Source organism: Eupeodes corollae, chromosome 2 (genome assembly GCF_945859685.1).
Source record: "Eupeodes corollae chromosome 2, idEupCoro1.1, whole genome shotgun sequence".
Taxonomy (NCBI): domain Eukaryota; kingdom Metazoa; phylum Arthropoda; class Insecta; order Diptera; family Syrphidae; genus Eupeodes; species Eupeodes corollae.
This window is the reverse complement of record NC_079148.1, coordinates 51,130,257-51,156,345: the sequence shown is the minus strand read 5'-3', so window position 1 is coordinate 51,156,345 and position 26,089 is coordinate 51,130,257. Positions and strand designations below refer to the sequence as shown.

Below are 26,089 nucleotides of genomic sequence, written 5' to 3'. Positions count from 1 at the left end.
TATTAGTGTAGCAGCTGTCAGAAGCATACTAAACTATTTACAGTAATAATCCTGCCTCTCGTCTATTGTTTTGAATTCAATTTCATTAGCTGCTACCGGTCTGGTGTCCGTATATCTTTCTACAACGTTTTCAAAATTTTTAATGGAATTTCTTTCATTCCTGGATAAAAATGCATTAGCTTGAACAATCGTCGAAGTCGTCCAATTGAAAATTGTCAGGATATCTTCGTCCTCGGACGAAGACGAAGGAGCAAACCCAGCATTCTGTAGTCCATGCCCTGAAAATGAAATAATTATGCTTCAACCATCTCAAGTATTCAATATAATTTTATAATTACCTGATCCTGAAAGCACAACAATAATATTGCCAAGAAATTAATCAAATTTTGTATTGTTTTCACAGAAAATAATTATTTATAATTACAACAGAACGAAGCTGAATTCTCTTCAATTATTTTTTCAACAAACAATAATTTCATTTGACGTTTGCAAAACTGTCAAGTTTTTAGTATGTGTTCAAATGAGTGTGAAAATCTGTGTAGATTCTTCTCAAAAGACGAATTCAAAACGGATCAATTTGTCGGGAAAAAACATCAATACTTTTCCCATTGGAAAACGTTTAAGAAAAAAATATTGCCGGCCCGTCGACGGCACATCAATATTTTGGTTCAATGGAAAACCACATTAGTTTCATTGAAAAAAAAGATTGTTGATGCAAAAAAACAAGAACAATAAATACAAACAGGCAAGCGAAGCTAAAGAGGTGGAAGTACTTCAAAAGGTACTTTTTAATGGAACTAATTGACTAGCGGTCCATATCTATTTAGCAATGTTTTAATGTTGTTGTAACTTCGCACTTTTCCTTTGAAATTTTCTAAATAGGAATAATTATACCATCCTGAACTTGTTGTATTTAAAAAATTCCAAATCGAACAGAACTTAAAAGAAGACACTAATCTTTGGTTTCACTTTTTTGACACTTCGATATTCAAACGTCACGTTCTTGAAGAGTTATAAACAAAATTATTTGTTTTCTTCTTATATGAAAAACAATTTATAAATTTTCAAATAAAATTAAATTTTAACTATGACTGCTGAAGTTGCAACAAACAGTGAAGATTGGTCGATTTCCTGTGTATCGGACGGGGAAGACTTCGCTCCATCCGCCGAAGAACTCGAAACTTATTACCTTGCACTAGAAAATGGAAATATTCCCGAATTACAATGGCAATGTCCAGGCAGACGAGCTCCTTCTCCCATAAACAACAAAGAAGAACCTAAAGTTAGCGAAACTGTGGAAAAAGAAGCGTATGTTTTATTTTATTGTATGCACTTCAATTTTTGTTTTAATATAATTAAAATTTTAGTCCGGCTAAAAATGATTTTGATTTTATGGACGATGTTGCTTTACCACAAATGCGTGTACGAAGTCAAAATTCAACACCAAAATCAGCCAAAAAGAAGACTGCCAATTTTGCTGGCGTCATTGAATCATTGAAAAAGCAAATGTTATCACAGACCAAGGAAGGCTCATGAGGTTTATTTCCACTTTCTGTTTCTCGAAAGAAAGTTTCGGATTTAGATTTAGATCTAGATTTCAGATAATAATATTAATTGATTGCTTATAAATCGAAATAGTTTTAAATGAGGCTTCTCAGAAAGCCCCTTTATGTAGATACCCGAAATGTAATTATAATTATTAATTAAATTGGCACAAACACATTATTTTATTTCGCGCAGTATCTAGAAAGGAACGATAATTTCAGACGTGGGTTATTTTGAATGAAATTATGGGAATTTGAAAAGATAGAAAAAATAGTTGATTTGAGTTACTAAATAAACAATTCATTATTTTTAATAACATTTTTGTCAAAATAATGTGTCGTTTTTAATTTATGGACACTTGTGAGGTAGGTAAAATTATTTAATAACACAAACAAAAAAATAAAAAAAAATAAGTAAATATCAGATAAATTCATATTGCACACATATTTCGAAAGATAATTTAAAACAAATTAAAGAAATAACAATTTTCAATACTTAAGTGTCTTGGTATTTCAATTAGTCATAAAAAAGGAAAGTCTCTCGGTATTATAGCTTTAATTTCCTGCAGATGGTCATTTTTTTTTGTAATTTTTAAAGGTGATGAGTGTAGTTGTTCGAAGTTTGTTTCTAAAAAATTAACCTTTTTGGGCCTTGCTGGTAAGTTTTTGTACTCATCATCGAAATTCAATTTGTACGAAATCGTACCTCTATGATATCCATAAGTTTTGACATTTGTTACACACGGATCATTCGTTTTTTTTTTCCTGGTTTAATCGAGCTATACTTCATTAATTCTTTAGCTCCAAAGTTTTTGAAAAAATCAAAATTTAGAGCCTCAGTTTTATATAATGGTTTGTTGACTTTTGCCTCCTTTGTCAACCTAAGGTAATCATTGGGGATGTAGATTTCTTTATTTTGTATCTAATTTTCAATTGTGCTGTGCACACTATCGCATTCCATTGGAGTATGCCCTTTTGTAAGATATTTCTGAATAATCTCAACGTCATATTTTTGAGATATGAACAAAAGTGCATTGCTCACGATGCTCTTACGGTTCTGTGCCGTGCAACAATCAGAATAAATGATAATAGGAATCTTGCTCACCAATTTTGTTTCTAAATAATGCAAAAGAAAAGATGCGAATGTTGATGCCTGGCCATCGGAAACGGTTTTATCAAACCAGTAACATGTAGCAATTTTTTCAGCTAAACTATAGACTGTAAAGTTATGACAGCACAACTTGGTTCGGTAATATAATGCACTCGCATTTATAAACGGACATACTTTAACAGCCTGTACATCTATTGCTAGAACATGGTACAAATTATTTTGTGCATCCGTTTTATCCTTAACTTTTTCTGCTCTGGAACAGTCTTTTTCTTTGATATGCTTTTTAAATTCTTCTTCAAGGACCTCTCCACTTTTATGTTTAAAACAAATATCACACCAGTCTTTTTTTGGCCTATAAAGACCGATATTAATTTCTTTTGTCATATTTCTTATTGTTGTGTGAGAATTGACTACGTTGCCAGTTTCTTGACATTTCTTAGCATAAGCCCTATGAACTTCCATTACCGCTTGGAAATTTTGCTCTAGGTATAATTTAGTGGTCTCCTTTCTGCAGAAGTGTGAAGGCAACTTACTTAAATTTTGTAAAAACTCTTTCATGAAATTAAGTTCTGCACTTTTAGGACATTGAGTTTTGTTTCTTTGATTCCCAACTGGCTCTTTTTGAACCAATTTAAAATTGACCATTCTTTTATTCCAGTTGTACACTTTCTTGCAGACCCGAATTTTGTCTCCTTTAGAATTTTTTAAAAAATATTTCAAAGCAGTTTGCCTGCGGTTAATTCCATCCACATTATTTATCAAAACCGTTGCGCAGACAAAAGCTTTTCTTTCATCCCAGTTAATATTGTTCCAAATACGATCAATAAATACCTTTTTTCCTCATTTCATTTGTTCCTGGGACCCTTATGTACAACCTTGCACTTGCATCGTTCTCCCATTACACGGGCTTCTTTTTTCGCAGTTTGAAAATGTATTTTTTTGGAATTTTGGTTTTGAGAACCCCAAATAGGACTTTCCCTGCATCCTCACCTCTTTATTTATTTGTTTTATGACTATAAAACAATTCTCACCTTCTGTACCTTCCGTATTTGAAATAATATCTTCATCATCATTTACCTCGAGGATTGAAACTTCGCTTAACATATCAATGGATCCATGGTCTACATAAGAAAATGTTAAACTCTGATTTTGATTCTCATTTGCTTCATTTTCGTTAAGGAAAAGCATTAAATTTTGATTACGTTCGTTATCAGAAAAGTGAGTTCTGATGTCAATCTGATTTCCATCACCACTGGACAAATTCTCGTATTCCATCGCATCATCTTAAGTTATACAAAAATAATTTTGTATAAATATAAAAAAATTAATGAATGGGTCCTTACCATTGAGCACATGATTTAACAATTCTTGCTCAATATCATTATCAATCCTTGAACTTGATTTCGAATCATGAGCCTTTTTCAAGGCTAAATTAAGCATTAAGAGTGCTTGAGAAGTCATTTTTAATTAATGCAGAACCTCGTAAGTATGTACATATATTTTTTTTTAATTAGCCAAAGCAGAATCTCGTATTTATTCGTTGAATTGAAATCTCTAATAAACAATATATAACATAAAGATACTGTATAATTTTGTGTCTTATATATATACATTTAACAATAAATATTACTAATTTAATCTTTTTATGAAAAACACCACCTATTTATGCACTTTAACACAGAGAAACTTTACCCCGACGTGAAAACAAATCTATTAACTTACGTAGTAGGAGACCAACATGGTACTGCTTAATTTTGTATATGATTTATAGTACGAGTTTTTAATTGTGTCATTCCTGAAAAATATTCAGGACAACATTGTTGGTCTGAAAATACCAAAAAATGGCTCTGAATCTCCTGATTTGTTTGCATCAATAATATTTTTTTCGACTTACGAGGTTATCAAGTTTAACAGTCGATATGCAAAACCCGGGAAATTTTGTATAAACTTAAATTCTTAAACAAAACGTAATATTTTATTAGATATTTAATTTTCTCTGAAATTGTCTGTTAATTTGTTTTAAATGCAACGAAAATAAAAAAATCATGTGGTATTGTTAATTTTTGAAGACAAATTTAATCCGAGACAAGTAAAAAAACTTTCAGTTGAATAATGTATACTTCTTTATACAACGGCTTAAATAAAATTGTCAAGAACTTAACCTTAACCCCAACTAAAAACTCGAATGACGAAGAGACATACTATCATTATGAAAGCTGGCTAAACTTGTATTCTGAAAGAACTCTATTATTGACTTAAAAAAAGGAAGAAATTTAAAATTAAAAAAAAATCCATTTGCCATATCTACAATTCTTAAAGAATCAAATTTAAACAGTCTGACAACCAAAAGGGAACGACTTATTGTCCCCCGCTACGCTCCATGGTTTAAGAAAACAGAATCGCTGTTTTTTCATTTAACCAAATACAAACAATTAAAAACAGCAAGCGTCTGACCTAAGATGTGAAGGATGCAGGCCATTTCCCAAGCGGACAGCATCTCAGTAATTAATGCAATTTACAACACCGAAATCATATCTTTAATAAGATATCAGCTTATAAAATTGAAAACCATACAACTAATGTAGACTCAGGGCTATTTTGGAATATAAATCTGCCAACACCAGTGGTGCTGGTGAAAAAAGCACCTGTATTACCTTCAACATCTTTATCAAACCTTAGACTTATAGGAAACATATCTTTTACAAAAATAGTCACATCTGCAGCCTACATCACCATCACTAAACGGATATAATCCCTTTAAATTTAATCCGATTTACATTACGCTCCTTTCGAAACAAACTATAACTAATAACTAGCTTCTCATCAACAAAACGACCCCGCAACCTGCAACACCAGATGTTACTTTGGAACTGTGGGATTATATTTTTAAATATGTAATAACACAACATAGCAAAGATTCAGCTTTGAGTTTTGTGTTTGTTAAATTAATACAAATGTTCTCATTTAAGATGTATGTATGTTATATGTATGTTACACCTGTGTTAACTTGATTATCAGTCGGCTTTTTTTATGGTGCTCCAGATTTGTAAATGGTGCAAATGATTTACAGCCTTTTTTGTGTCACTTATCATATTCTACGTTTTTTAGTTATTCGGCCCTATTGATGTTATCGTCAGAGCGAAGTTTTCTCAGGAACGCATCCTTCGTCCTTTCTAAGAAATGTTATAAGATGCACCGATTTTCAATTCAAAACTACAGAATAAAGTCCCCCCACCAAACATATCTTTTTTGAATATGATGATATAATTTTATTTTTAATAAAACATAAATAAATGTTTTTACTTAGATTAAAATGGAGAGTGTAGAGTTATTTTTGCGTGCAGAATCGAACGCGCTAAGGGCACGAAATAAAAAAATGGGAGATCATTGAGAAACGAAAGGACTTCAGAGCAAAATGTGTCCTTTCCTGAGAAAAATAAATCAATTACTAGTACTTGATCGCAAATCAACGCATTTAAATGACATGCGTTTAACTTCATTGGAGAGATTTTCCGAACAGCTGATGGTAAAATAATATGCCTCCATAGGTTAGGTTAGGTTAGGTTGGAGTGGCTGTCCAGATGTCATTGACGCACCTAGACCTCAAGGGTCCATTGTGATACCACTAATGAGGTTACTCATGAGAGAGTAATGAACTTAAACAAACCATTTTGTACTTTTAATAAAGTTAGTTTACTGGTATTATCGAAGAAGGGATTACCGAGTAAGTTATTCCTTCTAAAGCCTAGTACATACTTCCTCGTGAAGTGAACGTTCGCCAGTGGAGAAAGTGAACTTTTGACATTGCTCACTGGTACACACTTGTGAGTACACGTTGTGAACATGAACAAACCAAATGTCAAAGCTTCACCAACAGTTCCCGTACATTTTGCACGTGAATTGCCCGTGAACGAAAACTCTCCACTTTGTTCTCCACTCAGCTTCACGAGCAAGTTCACGGGTGAACCAAAAACTGAAATTTGTATGGGTTCACGAGATGGTTCACAAGTATGTACTAGGCTTAATGGAGAGTGCTGGACATTTACATAGAAGGTGTAGGACTGTTTCTTTTTCCTCCTCGTCCATGGAGCTTCTACAGAAGTCAGAGCATGTCTTCCTATGAGACAGTGTCCTGTTATTACTCCAATTGTAGAGCTTATACTTTGTCTGCTCAGGGATATCAAGCCTTTTGACCGTTTTAAGTCTATGCTTGGCCATATTTGCTTGGTTGCTAGGCAGGTGGTACTCTGTGACCATCTAGCATTTGTTGATTCTAAAGCATATTGTTTGAGAAGATATTTGCATGTAGCAAGAGGTGTTCCTATGTTATGTGTTTGTCTTACATTAGGCAGAAGTGTTCCGTTTTTGGCGAGCTCATCGGCTTTGCAATTTCCCGGAATGTCTCTGTGGCCCGGCACCCAAATGAGGTGAATATTAAACTGTTAGATACTACTTCCAACTCCGTGATCGGTCTTTGGACCGTCTGTATAGAAGTGTACCGTATCGTCTTCCAGGGGTCTCTCTTCTTCCCAGGAGAATCTTGAAGGGATGGACACATGGAATCTTTTTCCGAATACCATTTTTGGGGTGGTATAGTCTAAGCGATCTGGGATAGATCGGAAACTGTCTAGAATAGTAGTATGTCCAGTATTGTTACTGTTTCATTAAGATGTGGCTCTAAGCTTCATACATGAGTTGGCTGCCACCATTTTGGAGAAGATGTCAAGAGGTGTTAGGTTTAAAAGCACTTCCAGTGCTGCGGTTAGTATTGAGCGAAGTGCTCCTGTGATGCACATACCTGCTGACCGCTGGATTTTGATGAGCTTATTTAGATTTACCATCTTGTCCAGTGTGGTCCACCATACGACAGCTCCATAAATGAGTATCGGTCTGATTACCGAAGTGTATAGCCAGTGGGTTATTTTTGAGGAGAAGCCCCATTTTAATCCTATGGCATTTTTACAAGTAAAAAGCGCTACAGTAGCCTTTTTTAATCTTTCATCAATATTTGCCTTCCAATTTAGTTTTTTGTCTAAAATGAGGCCTAAATATTTAGCTTGGTCGGAAAAGCTTAATGGTATTCCTTTAATCTTGGGTGGGCTAATCTGAGGAATTTTATATCTTCTCGAAAAGAGTAATAATTCTGTTTTATATGGAATGAGGTCCAAGCCACATTGCTTAGCCCATTTTGTTAGCCTATTTAAATCATTTTATAGGAGTTCCGAGAGAACTTGGGGGTGCTTCACAAATACAGATATTGCAACGTCGTCACCATAGGCAATAACCCTGAAACCCTCTGCTTCCAATGATGAAAATAGGTCGTTTACTACCATGTTCCATAAAAGAGGCGAAAGGACCCCACCTTGGGGGGTGCCTCGATTCACCGATCTGGTGGTAGTAAAACTTCTCATGCTAGAAGTTATTGTCCTGCTTTTGAGCATAAGATAGGTATACTGAACGTATTTTTGTTTTATTTTCCAGTCGAAAAACAGTATTTTTAAAAACAAAAAATATATTTGTCTTTAAAAACAAAATGTAAGTCTAACATCATTTTCTAGCGCTTCTTGTTGTAACAAACCACTCTTTGTTTTAAATATAAGCAGCCATAACTCAGAAAAAACAAGAAATGAAAAGAAGATAGGATCAGACCCACTCTGATAACATCGCAGAAAAAGATATTCATAAATGTTATGAAGCCCAAAATTGTTCACAAAGTCCAAAAAGATTTTCAAAAAATCCAAAACGAATCCAAATAAATTGTTAACAAAAAAGACCAATATTTTTAGTTCTCATTTTGTCCAAAAGAATTTTTAATTTTGAAGTTGAGTTTTTTGATAGGGGTTAGGGTTTGTGACATTTATTTTGGGCATTACGACGATAACGATTTCTATCGTTTCTTATGGTTCATCACCCAACAATATATAACCCAAATCATAAAATGGCACAAAGCCCAAAAAGAGCAATTTAGTACAAAATTTCACATCAGCCAATCCATTTTGGAGAAGATTTCAAGAGGTTTTAGGTTTAAAAGCACTTCCAGAGCTGCGGTTGGTATTGAGCGAAGTGCTCCTGTGATGCACATACCTGCTGACCGCTGGCCATCGATGAGTTCATTTTATGCCTCCATAAGAAATCGGAGAAAATTCAACTCCGACGATTAGCTCGATAAGGCGGAATATGATCAAATTGAAGCTATCTTCCCCACTCCAAAGGTCTTAAACTTCTGTTTAATCTTTATTGTGCAATAGAAGAAATATTATTTTTTTGTTTTTTAATTTTTAAATATTTTTATTGTATGCAGTTATAAGTTTTTACATAATAATATATCTTTGTCTTCCAGTTTTCAAGTAAGAATTTCCGGTATAATGCATTTTTCGGCTTTATTTATGTTTTTTTTTTTTAATTTTTTAATCCATATATATATTTTTTAATTCACTTTTTAAGCAATAATTTTTGTCTATATTTATATATTTCAAAATTGTTTTGTTTTTGTTTTCTTATGCATTTTATATATTTTATTTTTATACTTTAAATTCTTAAACATAAATTAATTTTTTTTCTTTCGATTTCGCTTTAAACTTAACAACAAATAAATACACAATTAGGCATAAATTTATATTTTTTTTGTTCTTATTTTGTTTTGTGATGATAACATAACATAAAAAGAGGATTTAAAAGGGAACATATATAGTAAAGTTACATGTTTTTGTTTTTTTCTTTGTAATTTGATCTCACATGATTATATATCGCCAATTTTCAAGAGATACGACTCAACTCAATAAATATCATTTTAAAAAAATGGGCTTTTTACCCAAATTTGTTTATCATTTTAATTGGGTTGTGTCGTGTTTCTTCAAAACCCCACAATATGTACAATCTATATATGCACACATTTTGGTATGTGTACATTTTTATATATAATTTCTTTTCTTTTTAAACCATACGATATCGTTTGAATTTTGTTAAGTGATGTTATTTATTTTTACTTATTTAAATGATGTTTACTTGTTTTTCTTTGTTGTTGTTCCTTTGTTTTTATCTTTAATTGGAAGCAGTTGTGGCTTTTAGAAGGCCACGATCATTCCGAGGTGGATTTACCGCATGTTTGCACGCTTCCATTGCTGCACTTGAGGTAACATTAACATTAATATTAAGATTATTGTTTAGGGGTGATGGGGACGTTGCTGATGATGTGTTTAAATTGACTTCTAATGGACAATTTGATGTGCTTATGCTGCTGCTACTGCTTTGATTATTATACTGATTATTACTCGAAAAATTACTGACACTCCGGTTCTGTAACTATTAAAATAAAAGTTTTAAATTTTACATTATTGTACATACAATTCTATTTACTCGTAAGTATGTTACCTGCATTCGTGTTGTCACTGAGTGGTAGCAGGGCCCACATAATCTTACATCACTAAAAAGTTTCTCATCGGGTAGGGGTGCCCAGAATTCTGAACAATCAGCACAAAAAATCTGTCCACATGAACTTAAAATAAAAAAAAATAAAAATGAAAAACATTGAAATTTATTTGTAATTTGAAAATATTCATTAAAAACAAATACAAATAAGAGAGAAAAAAACAATTGTATATATTAAAGGAATATTTGTTATATTGAAATATTACAAAGAAATCAAGTGTCACACCGGCAATGATGTTTCCGTCGGCCCAGCCAAAACTCTGTTTGACAGCTGGTGCAACGAGATACCGCATGATCAGGAACCCAAAGTACACTACTGGTCGGCTGTATAGAACTGGCACAAGAAGAAGCCCCACTGCGGTCTTCTACAGCCTCCCACGAACACACTGACAGATTTTCACCATTGTCTAGTACAGAACACTAAAATAAAACAAACACAAAATACCAGTTTTTGGGTGTTTTAGGACATTTTTTAAACATTCAAATATTTATATATATTATACACCCACTCTCACTCTTGACAAGATTATTTTATGGTTAATAACAACAAAAACAACTACATATTTTGAAAGTTAATCATTTTGCATGCGTAAAAAAAAGAAACACAAGTTGGAGAAGGTAAATTTATTATTCGTTTAATAATTTGTTATTTCTTTGGATTACATTTTATTAAATCTTAGTACTGAAATTTGTAATTTCTATGTCCTGGTGCTGGTGTGGTTTACTTAAAACACATTTCTGAAACAAACAATATTGATTTTTATTGTTGAATCAACAACTATTAGGCATTTCTTTAAAAAAAAATATTTACTCTTATGATTGTCTTACGAAGTTTTACATCTCTACTCATTCATCAAAAACAAGCATTTTGATGGTTTATCTACTAAACTATCTTTTTTTAAGTTTGAGACCATGATGTAGCAACGTTTTTTTTTTAAGTTTTAAGGGAAACTGAGTTCTTGTTTCAATGTGTAAAATTAAAAGTGAAGGATTTCGAAACTATTACAATTTTGTACGTTTGTGAAAAAATGGTTTTAATATTTTACGTTCATACTTGAATTAAAAAATAAAAACGATTTTACGATGAAGTGAAGATTTGGAACTGATCGTACAAATTCTCATATACATATTAATACGTGGAAAGTCGTTTAGGAAAGTCTATTGAGTTCTGTTACATTTGTTTTCAATACTTCAGTAAGTTATTTTTAATTGCTACGTAAATCCTTTTCATTATTTATGCTTATTTTATGTGTGTAAGTTCTACAATAAGCATCCCAATTAATGCAGTCAAATAAGGATTTCACCTTGAAATGCGAGATAGTAATACAAAACATCGTTTATACTTTCCATTGAACGTTCTAAGCAATGATTAAAAAGCCTCATACAAAAAGGTGCCGACAAAATAAATTATGAAAGGTAAGGTCTAAGGCTGCGAAAATAACCTTTTATTGATTATCTTTGTTTTTATTGCTCCAATAATGTTAAATCTACAACTTCACGATCAACGTAAAGAGTGCCATCAAAAACCATTTTAAAAAAGAGCATATCACTCGTAAAGCTTTCCAGCAGTTTAGTGGAATACAAACTTAATTTTTTGAATCTAATTATATTCTGGTCCAGGCGTTTTTGTTGCAATATATTTATTTAAGTGTGCTACATCGTTATTCGAGTGTTTCTTTAAAAAAAATCGATTTGAATCAGGAGAATGTGGCCACCTAAAGGTCTTTCATGTACATATTCGAACTCACAAACCAGAGTGCTATTGAGTGTTCAAAAACACCAAGAAAAAAGACGCATTTTCGGCGACATCTGCTGGGAAAATATGGTCACATATTATCATGTTAGCAATCAGGGAGTTGAAGGCTTTGGGATGATACTAATTTCTAGTTTCGAGTTTGTTCTGCCGAATAAATTGGGCTACCTAGACGTCTGTCGAAACCAAGCTGCAATGGTTTTGAATAAAAATTCCTTCCCTGCATCAATTTTTGGAAAAGTTGTTCTTTTTATGCACTTTTTTCTCGGAATCGCTGCTATTACATGCTGGATGACTGGGTATGTTATCGCCTTTACTTAAACCACTTTTGTAACATTAATATCCACATGTGCGGTTTAAGAAAGAATCTCTACACTCAACAAGTACGCCCGAAATTGAGCTCAAGGGTAAACTGAATTCTTTAATGAGTGGAATGCAACTGGCTACTTCGACAGAACATTGTTTTCAAAAAAATATCGATAAAGCAACGAAAGGCATGAAATATTGCGAGGGTGTTCGAGGTTTGTAAATGTTTCGGTTATCGTTCTATCGCCTATCTTTTTCAAAGTCCTTTTTGAATTCTATCCAAGAGATTTAAACTGGTTTTTGGGGCACCAGTACCAGATAATTGAGTTATAATCAAGACGAGTAAAGACTTTGTAAATTACAGCCAGATTAGAAGGTGAGAAAATTTTCATCTGTCATGTACATAATTGAACTCACAAATTCGAGGGCTATTGAGTGTTCAGAAACTCCAAGACATCTGCTGGAAAAATATGGTCACATAGACGTATATCATGTTAGCAATCAGGCAGTCGAAGGCTTTCGAATGAGACTAATTTCAAGATTCGCGTGTTTTCTGCCGAAAAAATGCGCTACCTAGACGTCTATGGAAACCATATCTGAAATCAACGAATTGTAGGCGTCAAGCTGCAATTCTTTTGAAGTAAATTTCTTCCCTACTTCAATTTTTGGAAAAGTTGTACTTTTAATGCACTTTTTTCTCGGAAACGCTGCTTTACGTGCTGAGTGACGAAAATTTCTGTTATCGCCTTTACTAAAACTACTTGCAACATTAATATTCACATGTGTGGTTTAAGAAAGAATCTCTATACTTAACAAGTACGACCAAAATCGAGCTTAAGGGTAAACTGAAGAACATTTCTGGAAGTGTTACGTGTATTACCGGCTGAATTTTTTAATGGGTGGAATGCAACTGGTTACTTCGACGAAACATTGTTTTTAAAACATATCGATAACATGAAACATTGCGGGGGTGTTCGAGGTTTGTAAATGTTTCTGTTATAGTTATATCGCCTATCATTTTCAAAGCCTTTTTTTGAATTCTATCCAAGAAGTTTGAACTGGCTTTTGGGGCAACTGCAAAAGATAAACGAGTTAAAATCAAGCTTTGAACGAATGAAGGCTTTGTAAATTACAGCCAGATCAGAAGGGGAGAAACATTCATATATAGTGTCATCTGGGTTGGGTTACGCTCTAACCACAGGAGACAACATTTTACACGGTTTATAATTACCCAATGCTGTCGGGACCATACCCTTGGAAAGAAAGGGCGTGAGTGCTATTGGACAATAGTTGGAGGGGAGTAGGATTTGTCTTTTTTAGTGCAGGTTGGACTAATGCTGCTATCCATCCGCTCGGAAAGAGATAGTAGGAAAGCTGAAAAACAGTAGTTTTGCAAGCGATGAACACCTTTTCAGAAAAATAGAGGGGATATTACCCGGGTCAACGGATTTGTGTATGTCAAGGTCTTTTAGAACTCTTGCAACTACATGAATGTTAAAGAAGATTCGTCGTGTCATTTTGGTGTTACAATAATTCTAGTTATATCAATACAGAAAAGAACTTTCGCGTCCTTTTACCTTCAATAACTTAAGACGCAGACACAATATTTGATAAGACTTTTACATAATGTTAAAAGCGCCTAAAGGAATGTTTGTACGAATTTTCTATTTACTATCTCTGATTTCTAGGTTAAAAGCTATTTTCGTCTTATTTTATTACTTTGCTGAATACTTTCAGAACTTATGTTTTCTGTATACAATAAGAAAACATTTGAATATAGCAAAATATGGTTTAGAATAAAATTCTATTATATTAGTATTAAATTCTAAAAGAACAAAGAAGTGTCTATCTAGAATTCTCCGGTTTAACGTTTGTCTTCAAAAAAAAAAAAAATATACCTATACACAAATTTTTCAATCGAATAGAATATTATTTTTATTCTGCTAACAGAAGATTTATTCATTGAAGAATTGCTTTATATTAAAATTTATAAAGTTCATACTTCAATACTTAATTATTGATTTTGAATAATAGCCAAGCGTATACAAATTATATACATACATGAAATGGAATGATTCAATTTTGTTTTATTAATGTTATTAAATAATATTTATGAACACGACACAATAATACATATGGACTGGACAATGATAACATAATAACAAAAAAAAAAGATTAGGCAAAAGGCATTTGATACATTTAATAAAAAAAATGTATATAAAATGATTTTATTTTATTGGAAAGAAAACAGAAACAATTTTGATTTGGTTTAACAGAAGAAAAAAAAGAAGAAAACAAATTAAAAAAAAACTAACCGGCGATAGCGATCTACTCCCACAATACATTGCACCATCTTCACAATATCTTCTTTGATTTCTAGACGAATAACAGTAGCAAAGGCTTAATAAATTATTCTCTTGATTCATGATCACATCTACCTTGTATTTTAAAAAGAAACCAGTATATAAAGAAACAAAACAAAAAAATTGTAAATAAACATAAAGAAAGTTAAATGAATATGAAAGTGCATATTAAAAAATAAAAACAAATAACAATTAAAGGACAAAGGAATGTAGTTGGGATGAAATGCATTCCTGTGTAGTGTGTTTGTGTAGACATAATAAAACTTATTTAACAATGGAAATGCTTCCTTACATACATTTTTGTGGTATTAAGAACAAAGTTTTCCATACTACCATTTATATTTAATATATTTTAATATTTTTTTAATTTAATTATTTTACATAAACATACCTGTTCGTCGTTGACAACTGGAGCACTGTTACAGCTAGGACAGATTTTTTTTAAGAGAGCCATTCGCATTCCATGTAGTTCTCGAAGGAGTGCATCTTCACGAACCTGAAGAAATTGATTTTTAATATGATAATGATGTTTGGATGTATAAAATGTAATTGAACTTACTTTATGCTCATGAACGATTTGTTGAAGTCTTATATTTTGTTCGCTTAGCGCATGGGATAAGCCATCTGGGCAGGAAATTGCAATTTGTGGCCGTTCTGGCATACCCGGAGGGGTAAGTGGAAGGGAACGTACGCCAGGAGTTGAAAACCTTGAAACAGTGGAACTATATTCAAAAACAAAATAATTTATTTGTGTTTATTATTTGAGTCAAGATTCATTTTGTAGAAAGCATCTTATCCCAAAAGCATAAATGTAAAAACGTTCGAAAAAGTTATTGGCAAAGTTTCATCTCTTGACTGCTCTTTATATTTCCAACCATTATATTTGAAAATGAATCGTAATGCTCTTCTATAAGCTCTCGCAAATAGGTATTTCAACTAAATTTATCCATGTTATAAAAGAAACGTATTTTGATTCTCAAGCATCTGTCTGGGATGGGTCAGTTTATTTAAAATGGTTTCCAACAGACAATGGTGACAAACAAGGATGGCTCTTCAGTGCCCCTTTGTTTTCACTTTTCATCAACGACATAGTGAATTTCCTTCCTGGTGGAATTCGGATCGCTGGAATGTCAATAAATGTACTGTTGTTTGCCGACGATTTGGTTTTACTTTCAGAGTCACCCGATGTTTTACAACTGATGATAAATCGTGTATCTGAATTTTGCTGCAAATGGGATCTTCTTATAAACACTGATAACTCGAAGATTATGGTATTTTCCAGATCTTCTATGAGTCAGATTCGTTATAATTTTTACTTCAATGGTAACCTCGAATATAGTGGTTAACGAATATAAATACTTAGGAGTGAAACTTAATACGAAGATGGACTTTAACGAACATTTAGCTGAGAAAACCAATAGTTGTCAGAGTATGCTAAATATATCATGGAAAAATGTTTTCTCAAACAAACGAGTCCCACTCTCTGCGAAATACAAAATTTTTGACGCTTTTGTGAAGACTACACTTTGCTATGCTGTTCAAGTATGGGGTATGGAAGAATACGAAGCAATTGAAAAATTCCAACGAATTAAAAAAAAACTTTTTAATCTGCCTCTGAAAACACCAAGCTATGCTTTATACATAGAAACAGGTCTTCCTAAACTGTTTACCAGTAATAAGAAATGAAGATTGGTGGATGAGGAAATGGAAAAATATGGCAATCAGTTTTTATGAAGAAGTTTTGATGGAAGAAAGAAACTTGGTTAATTTGAAGGAGCAGCTCTATCGCATAATTGGAAAACACGAAAACTCTGGTTTTAAAGCTACTGCTCGCGAGTCCCTCAGTAGATTGTTGTACTCCCAACTCAATATGAGCTTAAATCAAGCAAATTACTTCCAAGACCCACTGAGCTTCAACAAAATCTCCTTAATTTTTAAAGCAAGATGCGAACTCTGAGGACTTAACGGAGGACCCTACAATGGAAGTTTCAACTAATTTTGTTCCTTATGTAATCTTAAATCCAAAGAAGACTGCTATCATTTTATCAGTATATTTTTGCATTTCAACGGATATCGTATTGCGGACAAAGAACATTAACAATTCAAGAAACAATTAAACTTTTGAACGAAACGAACTGGCAACCCCTCGCATCATTCTTGAAAGATATTTCCAAGTATAGGATGTTGCTAATATCTGAATTTGAATAGTTATACATACTTATTTATTATTTTGTGATGAAAAGAACATTTCAAGAGCGATTTATTAACTAAAATTTAACTAAACAGAGTTTATTTTTGAGAAGTGATTGTTTACAATTTTTGGACGTGGATTAACAAGACAGGAATGTATTGGCCAGCTTAGGTTACGTGGGGTTTAAAGAGGTGATGCATCACCAAAGAGCAAAAATAATATCTTTTGAATCTCTTAGATAAGCTGGCTGGGATTGGGTGATATTGGTGTGGATCTAAGTTGGGACGAAGTATCCCCAAACCCTTCAGATATTTTGGAGTATTTCAGAATGTCTTTCAGTGGCAAAGACGAGACGTCGCATAGGTCCTCCAAAAAGAATGTTTTCTTTCAGCTAGGCTTGTTTATTCGCGGAGAAAATGAAGTATATCCTCTTGTGCTTAATAAATCAGATGAGCTGATGTTGACGTGGATACAAATTCAGTTGTAAGGATTCTAATCAATATAGACATTTAAGTCTGCTTAGTTGCAAAAAGTACCATGCTTTTTCCTTGGAAATATTCGATCATAGGTGTAGAGCGAATGGACATCAACGATCCAGCCTGGAAGGTCTTTGAATTCAATCCCGAGGGACGGCGAAGTAGAGGAAGACCTCGACTCAGGTGGCGTACGCAGGTGGGTAAAGACCACAACCAACTTGGCGTGCGAAACTGGAGACAGATAGCTAGGGACCGAGCTGGCGGGACACGCATGTTGGTTGAGGCCTAGCTCTGCCCCGGACTGTAGCCCCACCTTAAGTAAGTAAGTAAGGTTTTTTGAAACTCAGAAGTGAAGCGATTATGAAAAAAATGTATGCTCTGTGCTTCTCTTTTGGGACCCAACGTGGATTCAAGGATAAGCTAATGATAAATCCCAAGAGAACGACTATTACAGTTGAAATATTTGAGAATGGTTGAATTATGGGAAGAATGCAGCTGGCTATTTCATTAAATTATTGTTTATAAAAATAGACAACTATCACATATCATTTGTCTAGCTCTCTTTTGAATTTTGTATAAGAGACTCAAGCGAGCTAGTTATTAGTTTTCGAAGAATAGAATTTAGAATTTAGAATTTTATTAATCATGATTAGCTAACATTGTAAGAACATAAATTCTTATTTATAATATAGCTTTAAAGTGTGCAGCAGCTACGGCATTTTGAATAAAGGCTTTATTGATTACAGCCAGATAAGAGGAATTTAAAAATAACTTCCAAGACACTTAGCATCATTTTTGGCGATATCAAATATGTAATCAATTCATGAAAGATTGTCTGCCATGCAAAGGTCTAAAAAGGATAGTTGTTTAGTATCCTTGATGCAAGTACTGCCTGTAAAAAGACCGATTTGGGGCAGGTTACGCTCAAACGACAGTAGATAGCATTAAGTTTTATTTATGATTCCCCTGCCAACGTCAGAATTTAATGAACATACCACAGGCTACCGTTGGTACGCCGGAAGAACCTTAAATCATGGCCTGGAAATATAAAGAGCAACCTACGAAGTTATTGATATCGATTCTAACTCAAAAATATTTGCTATGGAAAATCTCAAGAAAAACAAATTTTCTAGATCAGAAAAATAATAATATGTCGTTTTAAAAAACAGTAATTTGGAAATAAAAACTTTTTTAACAAACTTAATTTTTGTAATTCTTACGACATTAATTTTTTTATACACCCATGTTTCTGTTTTGAGGGGAGCAACATATATGTACATATGTGCATTTTTTTAGCAAATAAAATAAAAATTATTGCAGAAAAAACTTACCTTCCATTTGTGTTTTTTCCATTGGTTGTAAACTCTTTTCTTGAGTTTGAGGAGAGTGTTCTTCGTCGCCTATGTGATGTTGATGATGAACTATTAATAACTGTTTCACATTTTCCACTTATTGATATCTCGAGTTTCGGATGTTCTGGCAAAATGAGAATACTTTCTTCCATTGGATTTGTTGAATTGCTATTTAAACTACAACTACTTAACATAGACAAGTTTGGCTTGCTATGGACTTTTGGCAAAATTGTTGCATTTGCGACGGGCCTCTTCTATGTATACAAAAACAATTCAATATAAAAATATAAAAATGAGTTTATTATAAGCTCACCTCTTCTCTTTGGACAATTCGGTCGACAGGCTCTTCAACAGTACCCATTTCACCACCATTGGTTGTTCTAAACGGACTTAATTGTGTGGTTGAGTCCTTACAATTTATAGCCGCATTCGTATCAATAGATTGCATTAAGCTATTGTTTGGTGAGTGTTGCATTTCAGACATTGGCACAAGTGTATCAGTGCTGGTATTGACAGAGCCATGCCAAGCGTTGTGAATATCATTCAAATCAGTTGTATCTCCAGATGGTGTAAGTAGATTATAGTTGGTGGTGGTATCTGAAACTTAAATCTTAAAGTTAATAATATTGACTCAATCGAAAAGAGCAAATTTAGTTTTCTTTAAACAAAACACAAAAAATTACTTTCAATGGAGAACAAAATAAAAAATCTCACCTCCTAAATCGACACTTTGCATTAAATCCGGATTCATGTCAAGAGTATTCTTTGAACCATCAACTGTGTCTCTAATCTCACTAACATCCTCATGCATCTCTTTTGTTCCATTAGTTCCATTCTCGTTAGCAATTTCAATTCCATTAGTATCGGTAGCGGAAGCATTACTGTCGCCACTTAATCCATTCACAGTCAGATTATATTCTTTTGTGATGTCATCAAACATTTTGTGCTCATTTAATAATAATTGTTGTTGTTTTTCAGTGCAAAGGTCAGAAGCATTAGATTTTCTTCGGGCGGTTTCAACTTGTTGTGTAGATGTAGTTGTTGTTAAAGTTGTACTTGTTGTAGTAGTCTTAAAGTTATCATCGTCATCGTGTTGATTAAGTTCATTTGTAAGATGTTGCAGCCTTTCAGTTGTGTCGTGAATCAGAGTTGCGATAATATCCGGTGAGTCTTCACGGTCAGATAGGACATCGCTGATTGAGTTTGTTTGTGAATTGTTAACTATCATCAAACTGAAATAATTGTTGAAAGTATTTGCATCACTTTTTCTGCGAAAAACTAACTCTTAAATATATTTTTTCGTTATTATTTAAACACACTTCAAAAGTGATTCAAAAACAATAATATCAAGAAATCTTAATTTGTTTATGAAACATTTCTTTGTATTTGCGACCCAGATCAAGATTTCAGACTTCAACGAACATTCAAATTCTGTATTTCTATCAATAGTAATGTCAGGGAGTTTTAGTTATATACCGAATCCGAACAACTTATTTGAAAAGCACTTTTCAGGGCAAATATAACTCTGGAAAGATTCGTTAATTAAAGATCCATGAGAATTAAAAACAACTTTTGTTTGGCCCTGGTACGAAGAGTTCATCGCACTTTTTGCTAACAATCAAAATAATATAAATTAATTAGCGGGAATAATATTGTTAAAATCTGTTTCAGACAACATCTACTTACAACTTAATTATGTACTTTTTTATTTTTGATTTGATAAAGGGTATTGTTCGTTTGAGTAAGCTTGGTCTCATTTACCTATTACCCTGAAATATTTATAAGTTCTGAATATATTTTGCTTGTGCTAAAGTAACTTTATTATTTTTTTTTGTGGGGCTCAAAACCCCCATTTATTCGGCTTATTTGTAGCTGTAAACTTAATCAATAGCTAGCCAGATTGTAACTAAGGATGAGGCTGATGAAAGACACAGTTTTGGAGACGAATGTCTTAGGCAAGAAGTGCTTACATTGAAATCAAAAAAAGTAAAAAAAAAATTAAATTAACATTCTATAGCATGGGAGTAATGAGTTCTCTTAAGGTGCGGTGAGTGGTAAGATAAAAGAGGTGAGTGTTTCTCACGAGGGTTAATTTTAAGGCAGATATAGACGAAGGACGAACAAGTCGTCAGATATCTGTCTTCTCTCTTCCAGAGTTTTGAGATTAAATAATTTAAGGCGATCTTGATATGGAGGAAGGATCAGAGGATCATTGGAAAGAATGCCTCGAAGGGCAAATTGAAGGAAATGTCTTTGAACGCTTTCAATTCTTGTAATATGGACTCCATGGTAATGGGACGAGAGGCACATTTAATGAGGGGACGCACAAAGATGATGTAGAGATCGAGTTATATATGGGGTTGACAAATTTCTTTGAATATTATAATATAAGACATAACATCAATGTCACGAATAACCTCAACAGAAGGAATGGTTTGGTTATGGGGAAAATATTGACGGTGTGAAGTGTTTGCTTGCTTTTGTGCAAAAAGAAACTGTCGAGATCTAGTTGAATAAGGTAAGAATCATGCATCGACATAGAAAAATGTTGTCATCAGCGTAAGATATGGGATTATTTAGAAATCAACTCCATATCATTAATGATGAGAATAAAAAGAAGAGGGCCTAAGTGGCTATCTTGTGGTACGCCAGAGGTAGCAAGAAAGGGGTAGGAAAAAGCGAAAAGCGAACATCATATACGCAGATTGGTTCATATCAAAGATTAGAAAGCTTAAAGAGTATAAGTCTGTGGGTTTGTTGCATAGAACTAAAAGTTGGCGAAAAGAACTTTAAACTATCGGTAATTTTTGTAACTGCCAAGTGATTTATTTTTAGTTTGATTGGTCATTTCAGCCATGATAACTGACTTTTTCATTTACTAGTTAAACAACCATGATGTGCAGGAGTCGTGGCTTAAATAAGACGGTGCAGCATGTCACACAGCTGGTGCCACAATTGAAGAAAACGTTTGCTGAACCTTTAGCTTCATTTAAGAGATCCTCGAATTGGTCTCTATGATCGTGAGATTAAACGCAGCTTGACTATTTTCTGCAGGGATATGTGAAGTCGTTAGTCTACGTTGATGAAATGATTTACAACTTGGAGAACAACATTCTCGGTGTTATTGCCGATGTACGGCCACAAATGTTGGAAATGTTCATGAAAAATTCGACTTTTAGATAAGACTACGTCTTAGCCATCCGTGACGGGCATACGCCAGAAATCATATTTAAATCAAAAAGCCAGAAGATTATCGTTTGATTAAATTAAAGTTCCTACTAATTTAAAAAAAAAAAATTTGCTTAATTCCATTTTAAAGTTGTATTCTTTAAAAAAAAACATTCTTTTAACGAATGGGCGGACAATTTTCCAAACATACATGAGTGGTCAATATACATATGAATATACTGACGTTCGAAAACGGATGCGAGAGCATGAACAGCTTGCCAACTCCTTCCCGATCAAACCGGTGTCTTTTAAGTCTAATGATGGCGTTATTACAGGCTATCATTGAATTAAATTATATCGATTTTCGCCACAAAAAACAAATTTTAACAATAGAGTTTGTTGGGTCCTGGATCACAGCGATCTACCACATAACTAGAGAACAGAGGAGGATAGGTACAACACTACTAGCCTGTGAATTAAAAAGCATTTTTGGTAACAAAATATTTCAAGAACATATTTAATCGCCAGCCTATTAACCTAACCTTAACTATGTTCTTTTAATTTATATATTTGTTTGGTTAAACAATTTGACGTTAAGGCTTTTTTTGCAACTTTCTACCCCATAACGAAAACTATTTATTTAATTTTTCTCTATGACCTTTTGGAATAACCTTTCTTTAAAATAAAGAAAAATACAGCAACACAGCACAACCTCTAGTGCTTCTATTTTAATTTATAAATTTACTCACCTAGGTTCAACAGTCATATTTGGATCACTTGATCTCCTAGAGATCCCATTTTGATTAATCCCAGCTGTAATAAGATCACCATAAGACCTTGTTTTTGCCATTGGACCTTCAAATTAATTTTATAATTTATTAACTAAAAAAAACTCCTAACAAATCATTTTTCCTTACTTGCCAATCCTTGTACGTTGTCCGAGTTGCTCGGTGGAAAATCTACCCCATTTTGATTACCTAAACTTCCTAAATACACTTCAGTCCATAGTGATAAGTCTCTTACATTGTGTGCAGGCCATAAAACCTTTAAGAAATCATTTATTATTATTAAAAACATGAACCAAACCAAACATTAAAACTTACTTTTTCTTTATTTGCAACATACAACGGATTTCTGTACATTGGCCCTGATAAGAATGGCCAAACAGAAAATGTTCGTTCGAACACCGAATTCTCAATCCGTTCTTTAAGTGTGTTGCAAAAGAATGTACCAAAAAGGCAAGACAGTGAGTGCTGGGCAAGTTTGATCTGTAATTATACAAAGATACAAAACACAATATGAAATATTTCCTAAGCAGGTAAAAGTTGAATTTTTATTACCAAATAGCCCATGCTGAATTCAAAACAGCAAGGAAACTGTTTATGGATTTGATGAACCAGATCCAACCATTGCAAAAACACCGGGCATCGTTCATTTAATTCATCCGAACCGGGTCCATGGCCGCAACGATCAGCAAACTTATGACCAAAACTAAGCCATTCACGTTCCACAAGTATTCGAAATCCCTTTATGGAAATAGTAGTAAATAAATTGATAACAGATTTAGCAAACTCTCAGTATAATACCTCAACAGTCCTATAAAACGGATCGAGACACAATTGTGCGGTGGCCACCAACTGTGGCGTCCTATCCCAACCATCTGAACAATGAACCAAAACTGGGCGACCTTTCTTTTCAATCGCATGACAGATTGTAACTGAGGCAGCCAATAGACCAGAAAGATGTTGCAACCACATACTTTTCTCCAATAGACCAAGCCAACTGAAAACGAAAAAATAACAAAACGCATATTTAGACAAGGCAATCAACAAAATCAATGCACCGGATATACGAGTATGTATTTCAGCAACTTACTTAGGTACGTCTGGTGGTGAAGCACACAACAGGCGTAATGCCTGAAAACTTTTCCTGATCACATGTATGTTGCTCAAGTTCATGAACTCGATTTCAGCACATGGGTAGTACTCGATGCATTCACAGCCACCACCTCTCGCCCGATTAGTGACGGCAGACGTATAGCTTCTTGCATCAACAATAAGAATTTTCTAAAATTTATTTTGAAATAGTTTAGTTTTAGTAAAATGAGGATTTATAAAAAACTATAAAAATTATATATTATTTTACCCTGACTTCATCGAGAATAACTTCTTCGTGGCTGCCTTCTGGACTAGACGGAGTACTGTCTCCAGAGCGACATAAATTCTGGCGACGACCTTGCTCTCCTCGATCAAAAGCACACGCTTCTGCCAAGGCTTTCAATAATTGTTCATCCTTTGAATTCCGCCAACCAAGCCAACCTACTTCTGGTTGACTACATCGTGCAATAACTGCTCCAGATTTTTTATGTCTCCATACAACAGCTGGCAATCGTCGCGATCCTCTAAAATTTGCCACATTATGCAGTGTCTCATCGGATATACAACAAGGAACTAATAATTTCTGCGGATACGAAGGACATAGCTTAAAGTCTTCATTGGCATGACTGATTCGCCAAGAACCATTTAAATCGAACTGCAATCGTTCGACTTCACGTCGAAAGTCCTCATCATAGCGTCCCGAGCGTTGTAATCGTTCCGAAAAATCCGAATTCTCACCCGAGGACATGCCATCCCAGGTCCATGTACAAAATGGAAACGCAAATAACGATTCCAGACTTTCAGGTACTCCAACAGATAACGTTATTCGTCTCTGCCATTCCGAGCATTGTTCGGCAGTCTCAAAGGAACATTTAACTGTGCTTGCATCTTTGCAATTGATAACCAAATGAAATAAATCACGTGACTGTGCCGATTCAATTAGTCCCAATGGAACAGATGTTTCTGAATTAATTGAATTTTTTAATAAAAATATTCGATAGTTAGACAAAGCTAAGACTCCATCATCTGTTCGTCCGAGATATTTAACCGATTCACCAGCAACTATTAGAAGAAAAAAATCAGAATGAATTTTTAAGTTCTTGTTAACGTTTATTTTATATATTTATTTTAACATTACGTTCTGTGAAGGGAACTGTCAGTTGTACGTCTTCTTTCTCCATTGGTGGTTTGGGAAAAAGTTCGGCTGCTCGAATCATGCACAGTGATTGAGGAGGTGATCCATCGGATCCATCCATTAGCTGTAAGGAAATCAAAACATTTATTAAACTTCATAAGCAAACAAATCTTTGAATGATTTTTAAAAATAAACATTTTTTATATTCTATCTTATCACTTTTTTTTTAGAAATAATGACCTTTCGAAATGGAGGAAAAATTCTGTTTCAGTTTTGTGGATATAGCTGCATTAATATCTTACTGTTATTTTAAACTACAACATGTCTTAGGCACTTCAATAACGACTTACAATGCATTTCGTAAAAGTCAAAAAAATTGTATTATATCCACAGTTTTTAAGAAATAAAACAATTCAATATTTAGCTATATTCAAAATTTACTTTTCGTATTCAAGGAAATAATGCTGTACTATGCGCAAGTGGGGCTAGAAGGAGCATGTCCAGCGGAACAGGTTGCCACTTCTCATTCTGAAAAAGGTGTTTTTTGTTCTCCTAATGATACGGAAAAAAACCAGGAGCTTCAAATCGATACCCACCATCTCTTTATCGATTTTAAAGCCGCGTATGACAGCATCTATAGGGAAGAACTCTACAGAGCAATGTCTAGCTTTAGCATCCCTGTCAAACTTATCCGTTTGTGCCAAGGTCGGAAAAGATCTTACCGAGGTATTTGATGTCAAAAAAGGTTTTAGACAAGGCGATTAACTGTCATGCGACTTCTTCGACATCGTTCTGGAAAGAATTGTGCAAAACTCAACCGTCAACACTAGAGGCACAATCTTCCAAAGGTACACCCAATTACTCGAATACGCAGATGATATTGATTGATAATTGGAAGATCAAAGCGTGATGTCAGTGGAACGTTTTTGAGCATTGCGACGGAAGCGAAGAAGATGGGTTTAGTGTTTAATGAGAGCTGTCATCAAAAAAGAACACTGAACGATGACGTCTTGGACAAAACGTTACCATGGACAGCTATAACTTTGAGGGAGTTAAGGACTTTGTCTACCTATGCACCGCTATTAATACAGACAACGACACCAGCGCTGAAATCAAATGAAGAATAACTCTTGCAAATCGCTGCTTCTTTGGACTTAGAAGGCAGTTGAGAAGTAAAGTCCTCTCTCGAGCATCTAAAATCACCATCTATAAGACACTTATCATCCCGGTTCTCATTTATGGCGCTGAGGCCTGACTCAGGTGGCGCACCCAGGTGGGAGAGGACCTCAACCGAGCTGGTCCAGCGAGGCCCAGGTCCGCCTAGCGCTACCTTAAGTAAGTAGTTAAGTAATTATACTCTAAATTTTGAACTATATATTGAAACA

At 33.9% G+C, this 26,089-nt stretch overlaps 2 protein-coding genes across 7 annotated transcripts in view; one reads left to right on the top strand and one right to left on the bottom strand.

Annotated features, from left to right (window-relative positions):
* The first annotated feature begins 996 nt into the window (after window positions 1-996).
* LOC129947512 (uncharacterized) lies at window positions 997-1,736 on the top strand. Its single transcript, XM_056058101.1, has 2 exons — window positions 997-1,308; window positions 1,368-1,736. Exons 1-2 carry the CDS (start codon window positions 1,088-1,090, stop codon window positions 1,534-1,536), a joined length of 390 nt encoding a protein of 129 aa, XP_055914076.1. The 5' UTR covers window positions 997-1,087; the 3' UTR covers window positions 1,537-1,736.
* A 7,175-nt stretch (window positions 1,737-8,911) lies between these two features.
* LOC129947504 (myotubularin-related protein 4) overlaps window positions 8,912-26,089 on the bottom strand; it is a 32,384-nt gene continuing 15,206 nt past the window's right edge. For 2 of the 6 annotated variants that reach the window (XM_056058084.1, XM_056058085.1), the window contains exons 2-18: window positions 24,708-24,828; window positions 23,838-24,631; window positions 23,568-23,758; window positions 23,279-23,474; window positions 23,033-23,218; window positions 22,796-22,960; window positions 22,610-22,736; window positions 22,442-22,547; window positions 19,239-19,756; window positions 18,838-19,127; window positions 18,504-18,778; window positions 15,065-15,227; window positions 14,897-15,001; window positions 14,458-14,580; window positions 10,310-10,503; window positions 10,027-10,150; window positions 8,912-9,957 (exon numbers count right to left, since the gene is read on the bottom strand). In XM_056058084.1, the coding sequence (XP_055914059.1) occupies window positions 9,697-9,957; window positions 10,027-10,150; window positions 10,310-10,503; window positions 14,458-14,580; window positions 14,897-15,001; window positions 15,065-15,227; window positions 18,504-18,778; window positions 18,838-19,127; window positions 19,239-19,756; window positions 22,442-22,547; window positions 22,610-22,736; window positions 22,796-22,960; window positions 23,033-23,218; window positions 23,279-23,474; window positions 23,568-23,758; window positions 23,838-24,631; window positions 24,708-24,825 (3,936 nt within the window). In that variant the 5' untranslated portion in view covers window positions 24,826-24,828 and the 3' untranslated portion in view covers window positions 8,912-9,696. Of the gene's footprint in view, window positions 9,958-10,026; window positions 10,151-10,289; window positions 10,504-14,457; window positions 14,581-14,896; window positions 15,002-15,064; window positions 15,228-18,503; window positions 18,779-18,837; window positions 19,128-19,238; window positions 19,757-22,441; window positions 22,548-22,609; window positions 22,737-22,795; window positions 22,961-23,032; window positions 23,219-23,278; window positions 23,475-23,567; window positions 23,759-23,837; window positions 24,632-24,707; window positions 24,829-26,089 lie in introns of those variants that run through there. The other 4 variants (XM_056058087.1, XM_056058086.1, XM_056058089.1 and 1 more) reach the window with 4 other exon arrangements.